At 39.3% G+C, this 23,926-nt stretch overlaps 1 protein-coding gene and 1 long non-coding RNA gene across 3 annotated transcripts; both read right to left on the reverse strand.

Annotated features, from left to right (window-relative positions):
• Positions 1 to 464: 464 nt before the first annotated feature.
• Positions 465 to 7,661, reverse strand: LOC121394231. The gene is made up of 4 exons (XR_005961569.1): positions 7,209 to 7,661; positions 5,307 to 5,351; positions 3,875 to 3,933; positions 465 to 1,081 (listed from the first exon to the last, which is right to left on the reverse strand). It is a non-coding gene; the product is annotated as an uncharacterized LOC121394231 (long non-coding RNA).
• A 2,686-nt stretch (positions 7,662 to 10,347) lies between these two features.
• On the reverse strand, positions 10,348 to 23,656 carry LOC108705579. Of its 2 annotated transcripts, none has more exons than XM_018242470.2 (8): positions 23,188 to 23,656; positions 19,890 to 20,163; positions 19,451 to 19,582; positions 17,173 to 17,430; positions 16,634 to 16,725; positions 12,485 to 12,666; positions 11,295 to 11,464; positions 10,348 to 11,204 (listed from the first exon to the last, which is right to left on the reverse strand). In XM_018242470.2, the coding sequence occupies exons 1-8, from the start codon at positions 23,545 to 23,547 to the stop codon at positions 11,002 to 11,004; spliced, it is 1,671 nt and encodes a 556-aa protein (XP_018097959.1). In that variant the 5' UTR covers positions 23,548 to 23,656; the 3' UTR covers positions 10,348 to 11,001. The 2 variants fall into 2 exon arrangements, with proteins under 2 accessions (XP_018097959.1, XP_018097958.1); XM_018242469.2 differs by having other exon boundaries at positions 19,451 to 19,588; positions 23,188 to 23,652.
• Positions 23,657 to 23,926: the final 270 nt, after the last annotated feature.

Here is a 23,926-nt window from a genome sequence, read left to right on the forward strand (position 1 = left end):
GCACTTCCTAAATGTCACTGTTCTCCCCACATTCCTCCAGTTCTCTTCACCATTTAATTGTGTAGTCAGGGCATGGGGATGGACATTGGATCCCCCCATTCTGGTACACAAAGAAGATTCTGAGATGATACAAGACTTGCCTTAATAACAGGGTCCACAGAATGGCTCCTGCCTGCTTGTTATAATTATGAGTTCCCAGACGGATGGAAACAAGATTAAAATAATTTATACAGTGTAATTAAAGTTCATTTTGCTTGACTAATGTGATAAAATAGCATTTTGAATAATTTTTTTGGGTGACGGGTCCCCTTTAAACAGATGAGAACACTAGCATCTAATAGGGCTATTCAGCGTTTATTCATTTCAAAGTAGGCCTATACATGCACATTGCACTTCTGTTTGTTGTATTCTGTTGCTGTTACAGTTAAAATTAAAAAAAGGTTAAAACTTTTGTTTTGTGGCTCCGGATTTTTTTGTAGTGGAAAAGGGGGCAAAATGGCTCTTTTGATAGTAAAGGTTGCTGACCCCTGTTCTAGCTTTACAATGCTCTAGCTAGCTCATAAACTAGACTGCACAAGATGTGTTATTGTCAGAGTCCTGCCAAAATGCAGTGTGCGACAGAATGTTGCAAGGTTGAAGTATAGGGTTGACATATTGTTAGATTAGGTTTAACACCTGCCTGTTTTTTTCCTGGGCCTGTCTGAGTTTGAATCCTGACTCCAAATCATCCCAACTCATGCCTCTGATTCACCCAATCCCTGCCATCTATGTCACAGTCCACTATTAACTACACTGTCTGGCTCCCCTCAACATCTCTTACCTTCCTCCTTGATGTACCCATTCACAACTGTCATGTGTCAAAACTATGCAAGATTTGCCAATGAGTTAAGTTTATAGACCAATTGGACTTTTATTTCTTTATACAGCTATTCAGATATAAATTCATCCTCTTATTATTTTGTAGAACATGCATGGAAATAAAGAAAGCTACTTACACGGCTCCAAAAAAGTACCCTACGATGTACTCCTCTTCTTTAAGCCTGGCTCGCTGGAAATACACCTGGACCGTGGCCAAGAGGTACTGGAGAGAAAAAAAAGTGCAATAAATATGGGTAACATAACAGTAAACACCTGTGCAGAATTCATCTTTCACCTGGTATCACACATGCTACACTATACTAAATTTTCCTGTTACAACTAAGAATTGTAAAAGGAAAAAAAAGTTGCTGGAAAACAAACAGGTTCATTAGGAAGTTAGTAAGGCAGCAGGCATCAGTGACTAAGTGCAGCAAAGTGCATTTTAGAAAAAAATGCCCAATTTGGTATGTTTTTGTACCACAATGCAGCAGTTTCCTCCATAACTCTGCCTAGTTAAGATCCCGACAACATGTTGAATTAGTCAAAAGAAAAAGATAGTAAGAGCCCCCGTACTCTCAAATGAATTAACTAACTTATCTAAATTATATAGTAAACCAATGAGTCGATAATTATAAAGTGCTTGTGCTAATAAGAAAGATTTGCTTGACTGATTAAAGCCTTTTGATAGGCTTTAAATAGATAACGAAACAACAAGTTCAGAGAAGCATAAAGTTGCTTTTTCTGTGTATTAAAAATAGCCAGTGCCAATTTATTAATTTATGTACTTAATCTATATGCAATAGATTCAAGATTCCAATAAATTATAAAGTGCAAGTGCTCAACCGTTACTCAGTTGCCGACTGAGTGTGGTTCTAAATAATTAATTTATGCAAGTGCATTATAAAATCACAAGGTAATTCATTAATAATATAGTTTTACAAAAAAGGAACCAGGACCAACATTCAAGGAAGTTTGAGTAGGAAAAGGAAAATAGCGTAGAGGCGGAGAAGTCCCAAAGAAACCGCTGGGGTTTCCTCCACAAGGTAACATTTTTAAGCCTAAAGGACTGCCTTTCTTCCTTGTCAACATGTTGAATTAGGGCACAAAATATTTGCACCACTTTATAAACCAACTGGGACACATTTATCAACACTGGGCAAATTTGCCCATGGGCAGTTACCCATCACAACAGTGATTAGCTTTTTAAAGCCAGCTGCAAGAAGAACAATGGTTCTTTGAATGGTTGACATGGGTCACTGTCCATGAGCGAATTTGCCCAGTGTTGATAAATGTGCCCCACTGTGTCTATAGCAAAATAAGTGTCTCAATGGTGAGGGACATTGGCGCTCAAATTTTTAATTTATTTGGTGAACAAATTTAGTGAGCATCTGTAGATGGAACACTGTACTTTACACCAGGTAAATAGCAGCAGAGTTCATGGGTCCTGGGTTTCTAGTGCCTTGTTTGCAATTATTCATATTTATTATGTCTGAGCATTAAGCCTAGTCCTTTAAAGGGATCCGGTCATCAGAAAACATGTTTTTTTCAAAACACATCAGTTAATATTGCTACTCCAACAGACTTCTGCACTGATATCCATTTCTCAAAAGAGCAAACAGATTTTTTTATATTCAAGTTTGAAATCTGACATGGGGCAAGACAACAAGTTCAGAGAAGTCAATTTCCCAGCTGCCCCTGGTCATGTGACTTGTGCCTGCACTTTAAGCGAGAAATGCTTTCTGACAGGCTGCTGTTTTTCCTTCTCAATGTAACTGAATGTGTCTTAGTGGGACATGGGTTTTTACTATTGAGTGGTGTTCTTAGATCTACCAGGCAGTTGTTATCTTGTTACATAGTTAAATTGGGTTGAAAAAAGACAGTCCATTAAGTTCAACCCCTCCAAATGAAAACCCAGCATCAATACACACAACCCTCTCTATTTTTAATTAAATTCTATATACCCATACCTATAATAACTATAGAGCTCAGTATCACAATAGTGTTAGGGAGCTGCTATCTGGTTACCTTCCCATTGTTCTGTTGTTTGGCTGCTGGGGGGGGGGGAAGGGAGGTGGGTGATACTCTAACTTGCAGTACAGCAGTAAAGAGTGATTGAGGTTTATCAGAGCACAAGTCACATGACTTGGGGCAGCAGGGAAATTGACAATATGTCTAGCCCCATGTCAGAGTTCAAAATTGAATATAAAAAAAAATCTGTTTGCTCTTTTGAGAAATGGATTTCAGTGCAGAATTCTGCTGGAGCAGCACTTTTCCTCATGACAGTATCCCTTTAACCTATTTTATTACAGATCTGGCCTCTCCTAGTTACATCAGGGTCAGATAGGGTTGCCACCTTTTGAAAAAAAAAAAAAAAAAAAAATTACCGGCTATAGTGGGGGGCGGAAAAGAAAGGGGCGGGACATGACAAAGGGGCGGAGCCGATGAGGGGCACCACAAAGGGGGCGGAGCCATGCGGGAGTAGCGGCACAAAAGGGGCTGGCCATGGGGGAGTAGCGCCACCAAAGGGACGGGGCCACCCACCTAAAGCCGACGAAAATGTAAGTTTTTATCGGCGGGCAGGGGATTTTGTAAATGGTATTATAAATTACCGGCAGCTACATTGCCGTTAAATTTGGAACCCCCGGCAGGTGTTTTACCGGCTAGGCCGGTAAAATACCGTCCGGGTGGCAACCCTAGGGTCAGATTATAACCTGTGGTCAGTATAGTCATTTAACCCCTATTTTACCATTCCATTTCTTAACTATGATCCACTCCCCTACAGTCAAACCCCACTGGTCATTTTTAACCTCACCTAAAAACTATTAGCTGCCCGTTTACCCATAAAAAGCATTGTGTTAATGTGATGTTGCTATCAATACACTTAAATAAGGCTTTTAAGAAATGCACATTCACTATTATATACATAATAAGGTATATCTGATAATGGGTAAAACAAAAGACCTCCCTCATCTCAAACTATACCCAAGCACCAGCCACTGTGTAAATAAAGAAATACCTTATCAGTAAGCTTCAGACAGGGGTCTATGTCCAGGGCTTCTCTCATGAATTTATGCTCTAGAAGAAATACAAGTTAGGGAGTGAGCACTAATAATCAGGCCATATTCTATATACAGACGACAGACAGGGATATTAAAAGAGAAGTAAAGTCTTGAGGGTGCCAAGTGTTAGGCACTGCACGCACATTAGAGTGAAAAACTGAACTAACTAAAAGTCAGCTTTTTCATTCTACTGTGCATGCGTTTGCCCTAGGAAATTTGAAAAAAAGAAAAAAAAAGGAATAGAAGTGCTCCGTTGTGCACCCCCAAGTGGTAAACGACTTTCCTTATCCTTTAAGCATGTATGTCTCACATCTGCAAACATTTAATTTAATACAGCACCAAATTAAAGATGCACTTGCACTCCTCCCCTTGTCTGGCCTTAAACAGCCCCCACTCTTTTTTTCTCCCCACAAAGTTTATTATACTCCTTATTTGTGAACCTGTTTTAAAAATGCAGAGTTGTGTAGCGGTGCTCACAAGCTCCATCCATCTTCTGCCTTTTCTGATCCTCTTCTGTAAGTTTACCAACATAGAGCCTAGGAGCATGTACAATTGAAGGTCTGGGATCTGCTTTAACTGGGCATGCTCCCACAGGGGAACTTACTGAAATCCAAAGATGGTACTTGGCTGCTCAACACTGCAATCTTAGGGCAAGTTTGCAAACACGCAAGTGTAAAAGACTCAAGACTAGCTGAGGGATAGGGGGCCGATAGCTCCTTTAAACTTTAAAAAAATAGGGACAAAATTCTCACATATTCAGTATTTTCAGTGACCAGTTACAGGGCCGGCCTTAGGCCAATTGGACCAATTGGGCCCCGCACCTCTGGGGGGCCCCGCACCACAGGGCAGCACAGATAATATTTCCCTCAGCACATGATGCTGCCTGGCCTGCCCCCAACTTTGAGAGTCCAGCCCATCCCCAAATCCATAGGTCTAGCCTGCCCCCAACTCTCATAGGCCCAGCTTTCCTCCAACCTTGATAGGCCCTGCCTGCCCCCAATCCAACCAAGCCTGCTCCCAAGCTGAATCGGCCCAGCCCCAAACTAATTGGCCCAGTCCACTCTCCTACTTCCTCCCTCTCTCTCTTACCCTGTGTGCCCCTATTATGTTACCTTGTCTGCCCCTTTCCTTTCTATTTTGTGCCTGTATGCCCTTATTTTCCTAAATACTTGGTGTGTCGGTAGCCAGCAACACTTTGTCTAGGGGCCCCGCCAACATGGTCCCAATTGGGCCCCACATTTGATAGGACCAGCCCTGACCAGTTACACTAGCCCTCCCACAACCAGCACTTTTATATAAGAAAAATAATGACTGAGATTTAACATTACAGATTAATGTTAAATAACTTAACTGCTAAAGTGAGAGTGCAGGGGAAATACAGTATCTTACCCAGCAGCTGGTAGAACATCTCCATTCATGAAAGTTCTTGCAGGCCTGAAGATGACAGAAAGACAGACGAGTGTTTCTCTGACTTCTGAACATCAGTTGTGTTCAGAATAATAGTGTGTTTAAAAAAGTAAATAACGCTCAAAATCCTTAGAATAGCTTATTTCCATAGACACAAATGCATTGAGAACACTGCACATTCTATTCAAAATCAAAACATGAAGAAAAGGTGATCACGTGTTATTGCTGTTACAGAAAGTGAAAAGGAAATGCTAGGCTTTCCAAAAAAATAGCAGTGTCTGCATTTTTCTTTACAAACTCAGACAGACATTCACTGTATAAACTGAAAAATGTTTAAAGATTTTGCTTTCCTTTGCATCACCCAAACCGATCCATGATCCCTGGCATGCGATAAATAGGCACAACAGCATAGTATGAGAAACATCCACATATCATAATGCTTGCGCCACCATGCTTCACTGTCTTTCACAGTGTACTGTGGCTTGAATTCAGTGTTTGGGGGTCGTCTGACAAACTGTCTGTGGCCCCTAGACCCAAAAAGAAAAATCTCATCAGTTCACAAACCTCTTCAGCAAGTTTTTGTTTTTTTTTAACAAAACTCTGCAGGGGCTTTTTGCCGATAGCTTGGCTTCACATAGATGTCTTCTAATTGTAACAGTACTCACAGCTAACTTTAAACCTTCTTTGATCTTCCTGGAGCTGATCATTTGACATTTTGGCTATTCTATTGATTCGAATGGAAGTTTTTCAGTTTATTCCACGGCTTTCAGGTTTTGGTTCCCATTTTTAAAGCATTGGAGATCATTTTAGCGGAAAAGTCTATAATTTTCTTGTTTTCCCCTTTCCAATCAAGGTATGCTGTTCTTCTGAACAATGTCTGGAACCACCCATTTTAATCGGATTTTCAGAGAGAAATGCACTGTAACCAGCATGGACAACATTTGCTGCCTTCCTTCAACAAGGGCTGTATGGGACAACTGTTTTTTTTTCCACAGAACTAATGACCTCACTATTTGAACTCTACACTGCTATTATTTTGAACAAGCCTGAATTAATGATTACACACAATCAGAAGCATGCATGTAATGACTGTTGGTTTTCTATAACTACTAAACATACTAGTTAATTTTTTGCTATGCAGAAATTTAATTTTTTTTTTTTACCAAAAACAGTGCTTGAATTGGTTAGGGATATTAGACTGCTATTATTCTGAACACAACTGTACATTCCCCAAAAGTAATTCTTAAACAAACTTAATCTATATTTTTCTCAAATTAGAAATGAAATACATTTCTTTTATTATATATAATTAAAGTTGTTCTTAAATGGAACCCAATAAACTATAAGAGCACTACAGCATATAATTTATACCAAAAATGCAAGAAAATGTAAACATTTAAGTGTCCTAGTTTTTTTTTTTATTAACTCATTCCATTACCTCATTAACCTAAGGGTCAGCAAGGTATTGTAGTGAATTAAAGGGGTATAGATTTATGGGAGGACAGGGCAAATTCCCCTTTCTAAAGCACTGGCAAGGGTTTGTCTAGAATTTTATGCAGATCAGTTTCAGTCTCCAGTGCTCAAGAGACATTAGTGAAACAGAGAATAGCATAGCAACTAGGCTAATACAGGAAATATCATCTTAGTTATAAGTCTTGGCAAGATGGAAGTGTTTACATTGGAGAAGAGTTTCTTATAGAAGGATATTATAACTATGTACAAATACAGTGTATAAAGAATCGGGTAGTATCTATGTATTTATATAAATATATATTCAGTTCCCTTTCTGACAAATCTGAAACTATATTCACTTACTGCGGAGAAGGAAAGGCAAAAAAGAAATAGCCTGCTAAAGAAAGTCTGGTGTAGATAGAAATCACTGACCGTTTCTTGTGGTTTCTCTGTGGTCTCATGTTGAAGCAGCTACGATCTCTCAGCACTGCAGTGTGTGACTTGGGTGACGTCACTATTTTCTCCAGCTCTTCCTGCCTGCTGCCCGAGGCAGCCTTGAGGCGCATTGGGTAGAATTCATTAGTTATGCGCATTCAAATAACTATGCGCGCATGTCATCATTGACCCTTATGGCCACGCCCCCCAACCAATCAGAATGGAAGCATCTGGGAGTTGGGAGTCACACACCAACTTTTTTTTATTATACTTTGGACACCTAAGAGGCAGCATCAAGCGCTTGCGGTGTGCTAGTAATATATGATTACTGTTAGATGCTGGATTCAGGAATTGTAGTACAGCACTGATGAATTATTGTATGGTAATCAAAGACAAATATAGAGAGAGAATGACCCTTGTAATTGCACCACCCCACAATGTGTGCCAGAAGTTCCCACTATGTGAGCATACTAAAACTTAACGTTTATTGAAATATAGTAAAAAATATGCCCAGGAATTGATAACATAAAAATAAGATCAGGAGGGACTTAGGGTCATCAGTTCAGGGAAGGAATGCAGAGGATTCGTTTTATGGATACGTGACTTCACCTCAGTCAATGATCCCACTTCCTCTGATGAATGGTGCTTGGTTAACATAGTGGTAGTCGTGAAAACATATGCTGATATGCTAGGACCGCAGTCTTAAAGCATGTTCTTGGTGCGAATAGAGTGTAAATCACCTGGCTCTAATCACTGACAGTAAAGCCTCTGCAAGCGTAAGAAGAGCCAGCCCGTAATTCACCACACATACACTTGATGAGCGTGCCTGCTGCAGTGATTACTATTATCTAGCACACAAAGCGCTCCATTGAGGAGCGTGACTGTTACTGTGATTGCTTTTAACAAAACGTTGTTTCCTGACTACCACTGCTGCAGCCAAATAGTATCGGCAGGATTGAGGAATTATCAGTAGTGATGCGCTCCAAAGGTCAGCAGGTTTTTTTCTTCGCGCATGCGCAGTAAGCATAATGAAGAAACGGAAGCCTACTCTACTTCACCAAGATGGCGCCTCCGTGAATGAATATGCAAGCCAAAACGGAAGATGTATTCTACACTATAGGAATAGGAAATGTGAGTTCAAAACATATCGTTTTAGTAGGTCTTGGGGAGTAGATTAAAGGGAGCTAGGTAATAATTTTTGCCTTTCCTTCTCCTTTAATAGTGGAAGGTCTATTGTTGTCTTCGCTCTCCTCTTTTGTATGCTTTCTCTGTTCAGGCTTGGGAACCTGAGAACGTATGTCGTCTTTTGTTGTCCGTAGATTTCTGGGTGAAAATATAACATTTGTAAGTGCCGTTTAAAAAAAAAAAAAAACTATGTCTGCATTAACTATAGCAAATAGCCCACTGAAAGACTGAGATGTAGAGACTCCATGGATATACTGGCCTGTGACAGATTTGGGGAAAGTTTCTTTAGAATTCTAGGCCGAGTTCTTGTGACGTCAGCAAAATAATTTGGTACAAGTCAGACATTAAAGAACATCCCTGCTACTGTCTGTGTGTGCTACTTTTAAAGCTTTACTTTAAACTATATTTTCAATCACAGGCAGGGCAAAAAATTTGGATGACCATTATGCAGTGGAGTGCCAGAAATATTAAAAATACTGGGTCCTGTAGCAGTATTTTTGGGCTGATTTCACACACTGATACTACTGTATTTACCACTGGGACTCAAGCACAAACTGTTCAGTTGGAATATCTTTAATACATGCCAGTGCCGGGCCAGGCGCCCCAGGCAGCCTGGCCCGGCAAAGCACCCAATACCCGAGAGCGCATGCGTGAAAAAATACGAGTGCGCATGCGCACTTCCGTTTTTTTCGCGCACACGCATACACCGGCCAGAACAGGGACCGGACTAGGGGGATAGCAGAGGCAGAGAAGGTGCGTGCCTGGCCTGCCTACCCCTAGTTCCGGCCCTGATACATGCTATCCCATCTTCTTGAAATAGGTATGGGACAAAATGATTGATAATTGGGATTACAGCCAATCTGTAATGCAGTTGCACTAATAACCCCCCCCCCGCCACACCATAGAGAAAGGGTGGCAATCGAGTAGGGCAAATGTTCATAATAACAAAGTAGCCAAATGGAAAAACCTGGCTAAAGTTACATGTATTACTGTAAATGAAATCCTACTGCTGTCCATCCTTCTCCAGCAATAATTAGATCATGCTTTGTTATGAGGCTGTAGAAGGTTCAGAATGCTTTTAGTTTAGAATCATTTGGGTGGGGGGGAGAGGGGAGCAGTCTGGTTTGAGGGTGAACATGTTAGATCCCCTATACCTTACTCTAAAAGGAAAGCAATAAGTTGGAGAGACTCAGCAGCTTTTAATTGCCTGTGTACACCCACCATAACAGCCCCTTTCACCTATACTTAGCAGGACACAGCAAAAAAAACATTTAAGGTCTGCTGTTTAGTGATGGGCTAATAAATTTGCCAGACACAAATTCACAGTGAATTTCCACGTTTCACCACAAGCAAATTAATTGCGACAATTCGCTGGTTAAAAATCCACTGCGTCAAAATTTGCGAGCACATATAATTTTTTGCGTGTCAACATTATACGGATGCCCATTGACTTTAATGCATTTGGACCAAATAGTCACGCAAATAAAAATTGACGTTCGTATCAAAATTGACACCCATTGACTTCAATGCGTTTTACAAATTGCTACATTTTTCAGCAAAGCGAAACTGTACAGATCCGCCCATCACTACCATTTAGGTCTTCAGTTTTCCATTGGAGGGCAGTCAAGGTGCCCTGTTGCTATAACTTGTTGCAACTTTAAGGCATAATACTCAACACAGAGCAAAAGGTCCCTTATACCTGTTTCAGTTTGATAATTATTAATTATTGCAGTAGAAGAATGAAAAAAAAAAACAAAAAAACAATCAATTGCAGAAACAGGCATTTATTGCCTTAAACTCATTTACAAGTTAGCATGCCTAGCACACTCAAATATTAATGCAGTAAAGCAGTTCATGAACTGCTAGATAAAATATTGCTAAAATACAAATTCATTTTTGGAAGACAGGTAGGTAAATATATATATTAAAAAAAAAAGTTATTTCTACTCAAACAGATTTAATGTTTCTAAACCTGGAGAAGTGCTTCTGCTACATGAACACAATACTAATGTAATATGGTAGGCAGTGTTCAAGACTAAACCTTCCAACTGCTCTACAACTCCTAGCAACCATAGTACAGGTGAAGAGCCACTGGTCAGATAGGTCTGCAGCATGGCACAACATACCTTTACTCTGCTACAAGATAAAGGGAGTAAGGTGTAGAGTTTGCTTCAGTTCTAGTAAAACCCCACCCTAAGAACCAATAAGTCAGTTGCTTTTAAACATCTGTCAATATTCATATCGGATTATCTGTCAAATTATTATAATTAAAGCAAGCACTGTACTGTCCCCAGCAGATTTTATGAGAGGGGAATTTGGTTGATGGTACAAATACTGATGCTCTAAGTTGAGAACAGGCAGTGTTTTACATGATACTAAAATATCAAACATTTAATAACACTAATCCTAATGGATAACATCTGTTACATGCTCTGTGAATCTATTTCAGATACAATAAATTCCCTAAATATTAGGATAATGTTTAGCAGTCCAGAATGCTCCAAAGAGTTACTGTAGTGCATCTATAAAAAAATAAAAATAAACATCCCAGGGAGCAATTCTAAAAACTGCAGAAAAGTGCATGAATTCTAGTAAAAAATGTTTTTTAAAAGTCTACAAAAAAAGTGTTGTTAAAAGTATAAAAAGGGCTTATAGTTCCACTCTCATAGATTTGGGATGCAAAACTGGCATAAGCACATTCATAGACAAATCCTTTCATTGCATCAATGTATAGCTGATGGCCGGAATGCAGATACAGCCAGATAAGCCTGGTAAGGTGTGCAACCATAGTATCACCATGAAGTCTCTCTGGGGGGAAAGAAACAAAAACCGTTACTAACTAAAATAAGTTGAATTTGCCTATTTAGAAACTGGAAAACTTGGGGGAACTGAATTTACCTTCATAGATCTTGGTGTCGTACTCCAGTAGGTAAAACAAGCTTTCTGGTAGAAGGTTCCTAACCCAAAAGTTCTCTTCTTTAAGAAGCCAGTTACTTATAAGTTGCTTTCTAGTTAAAAATCCTTTAATATGTTCCAGATAGAAGGAATCGCCAAACGTCATGTATAGCCTAAGATAGGAAGTTCATATTTTTTTAAGCTACAGAATGTTATGACAGTTCCTGAATGGTAACCACGTTAGTTAAATTCACATTTAAACCTTTTGTGCTGGCTGTGCAAAGTGCAGCAAGTTTCATGCATAGATTATCATTTACAACACAAAGTATCAATGTACTTATGCATTCTCAATCTGTGTCACTTAAAAGGGTTGAAAAACCTCAAATGGCCATTTTTGAATACAGTAAGTGCCGTTACAATATCAAACCAACTGGTAAACATCACAGCTCTATGCAATGGAACCATAAATTTGCCAATTAGTCAGCCTTTGCCATCTCACTGCACTGCCTCCAGTGACTTGACAATTTGTCAAGGGCATTAGTCCATATCAGACATTTGCTGCTTGATCTGCAGTACACAAGTCTTTTTCATATAACAGGGCAACTTAATTTTGGGGCTTCAAACAAACCTTATGGATCAAAACTTTAGTTATCACACTAAGGGGCATATTTTTATACTGTGTAAAAAAAGTGGAAGTGGAATAATAAACCACACATCTCCGTGTAATTTTTTTTTTTTTTTTACATATTTCTTAAGATAGTGGGGCTCATTTATCAACATTGGGAAAATTTGCCCATGGGCAGTTACCTATAGCAAACAATCAGTGATAAGCAGCAATCTGATTGGTTGCCATGGGTTACTGCCCATGGGCAAATTTGCTCAGTGTTGATAAATGACCCCCACTGACTTCTGCTTGAAGCAATGTAAGATAAAGGAGTTAAATCTGGTGTTCACATGGCGTAAAATGACACCTTGATAAATTCGGCATTTATTTTACACAACTTTTTTCGGGGGAATTTCATTTTACACAGCATAATAAATATGATACGAAAATAATAAAATCATTTGGGAAGGGCAGTTTTTACATCTTCTATACGTTTTTGTTAAGTAATCTACATGTTCAATGTATATTCTCATTTATTATACAGCGCTGCAGAAAACATTCATGCTTTAGTTATGTGTTAATAAAGTACCTGTAACATGGCAAGGAGTCTATCAATTTCCAGTTAACATAGTTGCCAGCTGTCTCTTCCAGGGTGCATATTCTCATCATCTGGACTTTAGCTGCTGCCCAGAACTGCTCATGATTAACAACAGAAACCTGCATTTCTGCTTTTAGCATTCTGTACACACCATCTAACGTGTCTTGATAGACCTGCAACAAAGTTGACATGTTTAGAAGAAAAACTGAAGTAAAAAGGTTATTCAATATGCTACTTCTAGTATCATTTTATTGCCAAGACAAACAGATAATGTTTCTCTTTTCTAGCTCCTTTCCTAATTAACTGGCTCACCATCAGCACTTATGATTTCTCTTCACACCACCCAAAAATAGTGGCATTTACTAATTTGCAGCATTACATATGGATGCTTTGCATAGCAAATATATGGGTTTTATAACTGTACCTGTGAAACAAAAACTGTTGGGTTGAGACAGGACAGGAAAGGTAGGGGAGCAGCAGGGCATGATGTAAATATGGCCTGTCACATACAGCACAGGGAAATTTGGAGAAAAACTGCATATTCTAGATCAGTGCTGTCCCAACTTCGAGGGCTGGAATTTTTCTGGCCAGTGTTGACCACTACCTGTTTTTAAGCCACACCCATGTAACCACAAGACTATGCCCCCATTAATGGTGGTAACACACACACACAACGCCACTGGTGCCTTCATCACACAAATGTGGAAAAAAAATATGTGAAAAAAAAAGTTCTATTAGGAAGCACCCTTGAATCCATAGGTCTCCTCTTCCCCTGTGGATAACAGAGCACCCCCAGAACATAGGAGCACCTAAGATGTTCTAACAACAATTTCCAAATGCTAACCAGAACAAAGCCCTGCCAGGCTCATTTCACACAAGCAGAATGGCAGCCTGAATATGGTGCACACACACACAAAGAGAGCATAGGGCAGGCAGAGTATGGCACAGACTGAGCACAGGGCAGGCAGAATATAGCAGGTGACAGGGAAACCTATCAGGACCATTCTAAGATTAACAGTTAACACTACTACATACAGTGACCGTGTTGGTGCACCTCCAGCAGTTTGTATTAGGTGTGAACAGGTGAACAATGTGGGCACTTAGTCTGGGTCTGAGAGGTGAACAGTACAGGCCTACAGGTGTGAACAGGGTTTTAGATGTGTGAACAATGCAGAGGGATTACAGACTGAATTTGAGGTGTAAACAAAGCAGGGGCCACTTAATCTCAGTAGTGATACCTTTTAAAGTTTACCAGTGCTTTGTAAAGGGGGAGAATTTTCATACACCACAAAGCTTTTCCATTTTAAGGCAAGGATAAGGTCTTGAATTGGTATATGCGGACTGGCATTGCTTGCTACAGCCAAGTTTATTATCCATAAATTCCTCATGGTACGTTAACAAGGATTTGCTTAATGTAGCCCCATTAAGTGATTTGCATACTTTGAAGTTATAGGTCCATAACCTTACATTAATCTACATTTTGGGGGGGGTAATTCACAAAAGAGGAGGAATAAATTGTTTGGTGTAAAAGCGGTATTAAAATTTGACGATTTTCACAAACAGAAGTCTGCCAAAATACCAAATCAGCCACCACTATTCATTTTTGGTGAAAGAAAGAACAGTTTACAGATACTATTTTTGTTGTTTTAATTACCTTAAAAAAAAGAAAAACCAACCATTTCAAAATCGAGTAAAGCTCTGCATTGATTCATTCAATCTCCATTCACCCCAATTTTAGGTGCAGTATTGGATTAGCATATTAGCATATTCATGGGTATTAGACAATGGTCAGGGTACAAGCCCTGCTTTTTGTATTACCAGAACTAAACAATAGATTTATAAACATGAAAAAAAATATATATATGCAAATGATACCAGCTAGCCGACTGACAGCTTTAAGAAGAGCTAAAGAAATTCAAAAAAAGCTCTGTAAAATGTTATGTCAAAGTCATAATCTGGAAACTGCTCTGTTTAAATAGACATTCACATAACTAGATTTTGTCTTGATATCACCACAGAGCTGTATTTTGGTCCAGTGCCACCCTGGGCTCTGGACCTCACTGTGCACATGCAGTAAGTGACATTATTAAAGAGTATTGGCTCACCTCAGTTTAGAAACATTTTATTTACCCTATAGGAACCAGATGGTCGCCCCCAAAGCAGTTGCCCATGGCACAGGACTAAGTACCTATATGGTAAATACTGCCCTTAAAGAGATGCCACATACTGATTGGAATAAACTGGTGTGCAATCTGCCAATACCAACAAATTGTTTCAAAATCTACCCTTAAAGAGATACTGACACCAGTAAATAACCTTTTTTTATATCCATCATAACATTATCTTTGAATGCTATTTATAATTTTGCCATAAAAGTATTTGCCTGATGCTTTTACATTACCTTTCTTCCCCCATGTTCCTCTACGAGGGAGGGGGCTGCCATATTTGTACAGAAGTAGTCTGTTAGCATTAGAAACTCTAACTGACAGACTGAGATTGGCAAAACAGTCAGGTTTAGGAACTTTAAGTACTTATTAGTTACAAAAGCAGAGCTATCAGCAAGAAACGATCAACGCAACCTATATGTAACTTTTAATGTAGATTAATATTTTGAAAAGAACATTTTTAGTGTCAGTATCACTTTGCAGTGATCCCCAAATAGTAGCTCATGAGCAACATGTTGCTCCCCAACCCCTTGGATGTTGCTCTCAGTGGCCTCAAAGCAGGGGTTTATTTTTGAATTCCTGGCTTGGAGGCAAGTTTTGGTTGTATAAAAACCAGGTGTACTGCCAGTCCACATAGGGGCTATCAATAGCCAATCACAGCCCTTATTTGGCACCACCCAGGAACTTGTTTCATGCTTGTGTTGCTCCCCAACTCTTTTTACATCTGACTGTTGCTTACAGGAGAAAAAGGTTGGGGACCCCTGCCTTAAGGTATCGACACATTTAAGTGGTTTCCTGTAAGTGGTATCCTTTAAAACCGTAATTTGTTTTTTAATTGGCCAGTTTCTAGCAAAATAAGATCATCTCATGCATATACCTCTTGTAAAAAAGTTCACACTGTTTTTTTGAAAACTACTCTGACCAAATCCTCACAGACTTTTACCCCCTATTTATCAATAACATTTTGCGAAAATTTCTTTTGTGCGGGAAAACCCCCCCGAATTGTACGAATTTTTCCTATTTGTTGCTTCAGATTATTGAACAAAACCCAGTGCAGATCAGGATATAAACAGGACATCTGCCATTGACTTCTACATAAACTTCAGCAGGTCTGAGTTGAGTACTTTTTTATTAGGACTTACTATCAGAGTTTAATAAATCTAGAAAAATTCTAGTTTTTTTTTCTATGAAAAAAAAAAAATGGGTGTTTTTCCACCTTCAAAAATCCAACCAGAAAAATAAAAATCAGACTTAATACATCATAACAATCATTGGGTTAACAACTTCCTGCTTTTCAGCTATCTATCTATGAGTTAGCCAGCGACTTTAAGGGGGGGGGCATATGGGACATAACTGTTAAGTGAGTTTGCAATTGATTTTTAGCATGCAGCTCTTATTTAAAAGCAAAGAGTTATGACCCATGTGGCCCCCCTCAAGTTTCTGATTGGTTACTGACTGGTAACCAAGAGAGCTGCGAAGCAGGAAGTAGTGTTCTGACTATTATGTTAGACATCCAGTCTCTCCAGCCTTTATACATTACATTTATGTCTAACTATATAAGAAACATTTTGCACAGCCTATTTACCCAGTTCTTTTTAAATTTATATATTTATTTATTTATTTTTACACTGAACAATTTCTTTAAGAGACAATAGCTGTTCAATATCCAGCATTGGTAGGCGAGGATGTAGTGTCTATACTGAAACAATGTGCAGCTTCATATAACTTTTAATCTTTCAATTGGACAAGTTTTAAAGTAAAATACATAGTGATGGGCGAATCTGCCAGGCGCAAATTCGCAGCGAATTTCCACGTTTCACCACCGGCGAATTGTTTTTTAGCCATAATTGACGCCGGCATCAATGAATGAAATTCGCCAGGGATTTTTTTTCGCCCGTTTCGCAAATTTTGTCGTGAAACTGGACAAATTCGCCCATCACAAAAAATACATTTATATATTGGCCCTTTAACATACCTTCTTCTGTTTAAATCTCCCCCACTTTCGGCCTAGGATCCAGGCCAGTAGAGATCGGCACATAGAAAAGTAGTTTTCTACTGTCTGAATACCTTGGGAAGAAAAAACAGGAACGTTTTTACAAGGATTTTCACTTTATGTGCAAAAGAGTCTTATACCTAGAAAACCTGATGAGTAATTTTAAGAAGCTATGCAGGGCTGGAAATAGGGTTTGGTAATGTCTACTGTGCAATCATGGGGGGGGGACATGGGGGGGGACATACCCTCTTCTGCCTTGCATCCCCTAGTTCCAGTCCTTATATAATATTGGTGGTCAGGAGCAACAGCAGTGGTGCATAAACAGAAGGGGAAAGCAGCAGTCAATGCTGGGAGGGTAGGGATGCTTGGGGGTGAAGGTTTGGTTTAGGTGCCCATTCTGTTTGGCCCAGCATTGACTATAGGTCACTCATAGTGAGGTAAACACACAGAATATGCATGGTTTTCATTAAACCAATTACAACTCCCAGAAATAAAGCTTTATGTAAGAAGCAGGGTATCACCTATATTCTCATCTCCACATGCCAGCTTTCCATTCCAGTAGTCATCTGTGATCGCATGAAGAGAAGCCAAGTACTCAACATCACAGGCTGAAGAACCCCAAGAAGACACTTTTCTTTTGTCAAACCGTTTCCACCATAAAAAGATTCTCTGCAGCTGCTTGGCACAGGATTTGGAAAGGCCAAATAGCCAATAAGAAAAGAGCCACTGAAAACGATAGTGCATAAACTGGCAATATAACCACTCCAGATCCTCATGACCTGATAAGAGAATATTTTTAAGCAAATAATTTAAAGATAAACAAATGTGTGTGACACATTAAAAGTTGATTCTTAATATTTAGTGGGTACAATGCTTTCTGTTCACTCCACTGGCAAGTGCTATTGCTAGCAATTTACATAGAAAATACTCTAATGAAAGGCAACTAGAAGTTGTGCTTGGGACACCTGTGAGGAAGAAAAACGGTGGCTCAGTGCCTAGGGAACATTACTTCAGACTGGCACGTTTGTTTGTGAACAGGTGACTTTGTAACCCCATTGATGGTACCTTTCCTTCTCCCTTCATTAAGGTACACTAGCAAGATGCATCAATGCTGCTACTATCTAGGAGGAGATGGGGGGGTCAGTCTTCGGCCCTGTGAACTTTTGATCCAAATGCAGACCCAGTCGCATGTTTGGAAGCTGCTTGAATTTCTTAACATTCCCATTAATATGTAATGAAAAAAAAAATGCAGCTCGACAGGGAGAGGCAGGCGGGTAGGTTTCCAAGTCATGGTACACTGGCTGCCAAAATTAATAAAAAAAAAAAAAAAAAAAAAAAAAAGGTAGATTACAATGACCTCCTCCAACAAACTAATTTTTTATTCATATCACCTACTAATGACTAGTTAATAGGACCCACAGCAAGATCATTGGGCCATAAATCCACACAATTTACATAAACTTACATTGAAACTTCTGTATGAAGCAAGAACAATGCATTGTGTACAGGTAGATGTACAGAGATTAAAATTAAAGCAAATTCCACCGAAACATAATGGTCCAAAAGTGGTCAAACTTTACATTAACTTTTAGTATGATGTGTACTAAATGCAGTTTTTTGTATGTGTTTTAATTTAGCTTCCCCCCCCCCCCATCAGTCTCCAGATTGGAAGTTCATTAATTTGTCTGGTTACCCTAGCAACCAGGCAGTAGTTTAAAGAAGACTAGAATATGAATAGGAGGACATCAATAGAAAAGATAGGTAATTAAAAGCAACACTGTAGCATTACATAGCAATAGTTTATTAACTGGTGGGGTCAGTGACCCCAATTTTGAAGTTGGAAAGCCAGAAGAGAAAACCAGGTCAACTACTACTCAACTATTAATATGAACTACTATATAGCAAAACTGTTTATATTGGCATCTATTTACTGGATTATTTGAGCCATCACATACATGAATTTTATCAGTGGTATGACTGGTTATTGGGCCCAATCCCAAACAAGGCATTTTGTTTATTATGACTGCTTGATGTCTGCTATGGACCAGCTTATAGTTCCCAGGCCCTCAGCAATTGCAGGCTGTTTCCTCTATAGTTATAACCCTCCTTTTCAGTATAATTATTTGTGGGTTTGTACAGGGCTGCTATCAGGGGGCACATGGGCCTATAGTATATACCTATGAGCTGTGCCAGTAACGGTTTGTTTGCTTTTAAAGGTGAACTACAATTTTACTGCCTGTGAATAGTTGTAAAAACCCAGTTTTCAATGGAACCAAGAAATTGAATATCTATTTTGCTGGCATGTAATGGATTAATTTAGTTCCCATAAAAGCAGTGGTGGAACTACCGGGGGTGCAACTGACTGCAGCGGGGCCTGCATGCTTTTAGAGGGGGTGGAAGGAGCCCAGCTGCATCCAGGCCCCACGGGGTAGTTACGTTACTGCATAAAAGCAAACAGAGAGTCAAGTTATAAAACAGGAATTCCAGACAGGAAAAGGACAGGAGTTGTGCCAGGAAAAAAACAAAAAAAAAATAAAAACAAAAACCTTTCCAAAGGTAGCCACCCAGGGACTGAAATTAGGAATATCAGAAAGCATTCTGCACCTAGAAACATATTTTATAACTGCATTTATAACTGAGCCCCCACATAGGCGACCTCAGGGCGTCAGATAGGTTATGTAAAAGCATTGGATAAACTTTATGGCAAAATTATAAGAAGCATGCAAAGTAAATTTTATGGTATCAGTATCTTTTTAAAGGCCAACTTATCCTTTCTTACATTGCATACAACTGACTTACATTTCATACTCATTTTTTGAAGAACATGAGATTGAAGCTTTGTAAAATCCCCATGGTACTTCATTGCCATATTATGTAGTTCCTTCCAGTCATATCTATACAGGCAGTTGTCTGCATCTTCTAAGGATTCATCTGTAACTACAAAGATATTGTGTTACTGAGGAACACTGCAAGCTCATAGTGGTAAAATGTTTTATTATCAGTCAAAATCTACCAGCTAGGCCCAATTCACACACTGTTGGCTCCAATGCTCTACACCTGCATTTTGTAGGCAGATGGAGAGAAACTGATCCATGTAGCTGCACAGGCAGGCGCAAATTCAGCCTGAATGCAGCTACACAGAGCATAGATCAGCCCAAAATGCTTCAGCAGGCTCCTATATGCACTCAGACCAAAGTATTAGTAATGCAACTAGAAGATATAAATACATGGCACTGACCTTTATGTTTTTCATCCAGTTGGTCTTTATTAATTCCCCATATAGCTTTAATAGCCTGATCAGTTAGCTGGACAGGAGGAAGAGGAACCATTTCTTCTAAAGTGAGCCACTGTATCCAGTATCTTTTTAGGGGTAACCCTGAAAACAGCAAGTCCTGCAATTGTCTGTTGCAAGGCAGGGTCTTGTACAACTTTCCCCACATGTATAACAGCTTAAATGCTTCCTTTGGGGTGTAGTCAGTGCAACCATTTCTAAAACCAGAGCCAAAGACAAGCTAAAAACAAAACAAATTAAGACAGTGATGAAAGGGCCATATTACCGTTCTATCATGATTTAGCAAACACTTATGAAAAAAAATGGATTAAAAAAAAAAAAAAGAAAATTGAAGGTGCCAGTGTACAATCCTGTGGGAGCTGTGAATAAGAATCTAGTGCATTTTAGATACAACAAACGTTGTTCATGTATTTTTGTTAAAGGGATAGTTCACCTTTAATTTCACTTTTAGATCTAAGCAACTTTTCATTTGGTCTTAATTTTTATAGTTTTTAAATTATTTGCTTCTTTTTCAGATTCTTTCGAGCCATCAATTTTTCAAGTTGTGGGGTCTCTGACCCCAGCAGCCAAAAAACTTTTTTTTACTGTGTGGCTTTAATTTTATGGTTGTTGCTATTTCCCCCCCCCCCCCCCAATTACTTATCTTTGTATTCAGGCCTCTCTTATTCATCTTCTAGTCACATTCATATGACTGCCCTATAGTTAGGATAGTTCAGACCCTAGCAACCAGGTGGCTGCTTAAACTGGAAAGCTAAATAATTAAAAAAGATGAACTATAAATAGTCACAGAATCGCTACATACTAAATGTTAACCCCCATTAACCTAATCGTGCTCAGATTCCCAGCAACAAACCAAACAGATTAAAGGAGAACTCTTGCAAACCAAAATTTGATAGAGGCCCACATAACACAGAAACTCCTAATATACCCATCACAGTTATCCGTTTCTTCAAAAAGTATGAATAAATGCCATTTTCTATGCTGAAATCCAACTGTTTAACAGTTCTTTTCTTTCTCCATCATTTGGAATCCTGACCAGGAAGGAAGGACTAAAACAGTGATGTTACAATTTATAACTTCTCCACAGCTTACAGACAGCATGCAGGAACTACATAACCCAAAATGCATTGCACTGTGATTTTCTGTTCCTTGAAATCACGTGTGCAGGGAATTGTGGGGTTTGGAGGATGAAGGGTAAGGACAGATGCATACCTCCTAACATTTTGTAAATAAAGAGGGTCAAACTTTGACCGTGCCCATTTTTTGGCCACACCCCCTAATTACCATGTTCATTTTACAACATTTGGCAGGTTATGAACGTTTGAACAGATTTCTGTGGTTTTATTTCAGTTATTTCAGTTTTATTACAGTTTTCCATTAAGCTGTAAGTCCAACTTCTCCCAAGGGACCAGTTATCTAAATTAGTACAATTACTTCTCAAAATTGTTACAAAAGTATCTTATCTGCTCCTTGTGGCTGTTCTGGGCTCTCTGCCAAAGGCCAATTAAGTTGGAAACATTGTATCTTTTATTTAGCTGTTCAGTGCAGAGAAAATCTGAACTTTCCAGTACAAACACAGGACTGCGGGTTGAGCCGATGAAAACGTGACATTTGGGAGGTAGACCGAGGGCTGCTGATACAAAGTAACAGTAGTTAGCCAGCTCATCAAAAGTAGTCAGACATCAGCAGGAGAGGGAGCTGTTCCAAATCCTCTGCATATTTTTTTAATTGATGTATATTGCAAAGTTGCTTGAAATTGTGTATACTTTTCAAAAAGCTGAAGTTATATTTTTATGGAGTTCCTCTTTAAGTTTTAAAATGACAAACAGTAAAAGAAAATGGAAGTATTTTAAAGGAATGAATATGTTCTGTTGCCCTGTACTGGTAACACTGGTGTATTTGCTTCAGAAACACAACTATAGTTTATATAAACAGGTTGCTGCGTAGCTATGGGGCAACTTTTAAAAGCTAAAAAAAGGCACAGCATATGCAGTAGATAACAGATAAGCTGTATAGTATACAATGGTGTTCTTTAGAACTTGTTATTTACGGTGTATTCTGTGTTTGAATGGTCGAGCCCATGGCTACGCAGCAGCTTGTTTGTATAAACCATCATATTTCTTTCTGAAGCAAATACACCAGTTTTACCAATGCAGGGCAACAGTACATCATATTGTCATTCCTTTAAAACAGTACTTTTTTTAGTGTTTCTGTTCCTTTAACTAGAGTCTGGAATCCATTTGGCATAGCAGTTGCAAATGTTGATCCTGAATCACTTACCATGCAGCTGCCATGATACAAGCACCATCAAATGATAAAGCCGCTGCATATAAACCAAGAACATGGAATGAACCTGGTCAGAAGACTGAAATAGGTCTAACAAATCACTTAGCATGGGAACATAAAATCCCCATGCTTCACGACTTCACAATGACTGCACATGTAAAAGACCTGGCCGTTAAGCATGTTATAGAATGGCCAATGCTGAGCAACTTTTCAATGGGCCTTTATTATTTATATCTTTTATAGTGCTCTACATTGCCGTCTTCGGACTTTCCCAGCTTTCAAGTAGGGGGTCACTGGCCCAATCTTAAACAAATGCTATTAAGCCCTCCAGTCTCATTCAAATCAATGCCTGGTTGCTAGGGTAAATTGAACCCTAGCAACCAGATTGCTGAACCTGCAAACTGGATTTCTGCCGAATTAAAAGCTAAACAACCACAAGTAATAAATAGAAATCAGTTGCAAATGGTCTCAAAATATCACTCTACATTATACTAAATGTTAACACAAAGGTGAACAACCCCTTTAAGTTAATCAACTCTACTTGTTTGTTGCATACAATTAGTGGTAATTAGCTATGTAGCAGACACTAAGTTACCAGATGAAATAAATATTAGAAGTGTCTCTAATGTTCTGGTAGTGTTACCACATTCTTATGATCGCTCATTTAGGCATAATAGACATAAAGACAAAGAATGTTCTCCTCTGGCAGAGAAAATTCCAGTGGATGATAGTAAAAATCGCCATGACAGATTAAGGTCTGAAAATGTGTGATCTGAAAGAAAATCAGTGTGAATCCAATTCTCAGAAAAGGTGGCAGGTGAGCAGTAAGCAGATAGGAAACCCCTCATTTGTAAGGCCAGGCTCTCACGGCAGCAAGTTGTGTTCTCATTGAGAAACAATAGAACTTTGAAGAAAAACAGTATTATACGCGAGACCAGCAGCAATGATCAACACCCACCCTACAATGTCGGGCCCACAGGCTGTCCGTGTTGCTGATCCTATACAATGTTCTACAGGCTCCTCCAAGTTTAAGCAGGGAAAAAGGATCCAGCAACTCCAGCACCATTAGCAGGACTTCATCGCTCATGTCCAGGAGCCTACAGCAGGGGGCTCTATCAGAGCACATTTCCCCATCGGGATTCCAGGAGTCATCAGTATATTCCCAACAGTGACCCGCCTGTGGGACTGCATAGGTGCCTAACCACATCTTGTAAAGCTCCGCACTGACCTCACTCTCCATTTTACCTGTCTCTTCACTCCTTTCTAGGGCGGCGCTGGTCCACTGTATAAAATCTGTCGGACTGTTCCAATACGCCATACCCGGAGGGGTGCTGGGTTTTGTGACTTACAAATCCCGAATATTTTCAAGACTGTCAAGAATCCAATAACACTTGCGTTACAATAACAAATGTATAAACTTGTTTATCTCATCTCCAGTGCTGGCCACTGCATGCAAGCCACCATCAGAAATCAATGGGCCCCATACAACAAAATTCCCTGGGCCCCCTGGGCTGAGCCCACCCTACTGCAAGCCCCACCCACAGGTCTACTCCCCCCCCATCCCACAGTAAAAAAACATTGGTGGTTAGGTTCCCCACATGTTTATTAAAAAAATTGGTGGTCAAGGCCCACCACACATTAATAAAAAATAAAAAAAACATTGGTGATCAGGGCCCCCATAAAAGTAATGAGGGGGG

Source organism: Xenopus laevis, chromosome 5S (assembly GCF_017654675.1).
Source record: "Xenopus laevis strain J_2021 chromosome 5S, Xenopus_laevis_v10.1, whole genome shotgun sequence".
Lineage (NCBI taxonomy): Eukaryota > Metazoa > Chordata > Amphibia > Anura > Pipidae > Xenopus > Xenopus laevis.

Coding starts and splice junctions, on each gene's coding strand:
- LOC108705579 (XM_018242469.2), bottom strand. CDS start 23,547: ATGGCGTATTGGAACAGTCCGACAGATTTTATACAGTGGACCAGCGCC. Junction 20,164..23,187: donor TGTGGGCCCGACATTGTAGG/GTGGGTGTTGAT, acceptor TTTTGTTTTTAG/CTTGTCTTTGGCTCTGGTTT. Junction 19,589..19,889: donor ACTGGATGAAAAACATAAAG/GTCAGTGCCATG, acceptor ATATCTTTGTAG/TTACAGATGAATCCTTAGAA.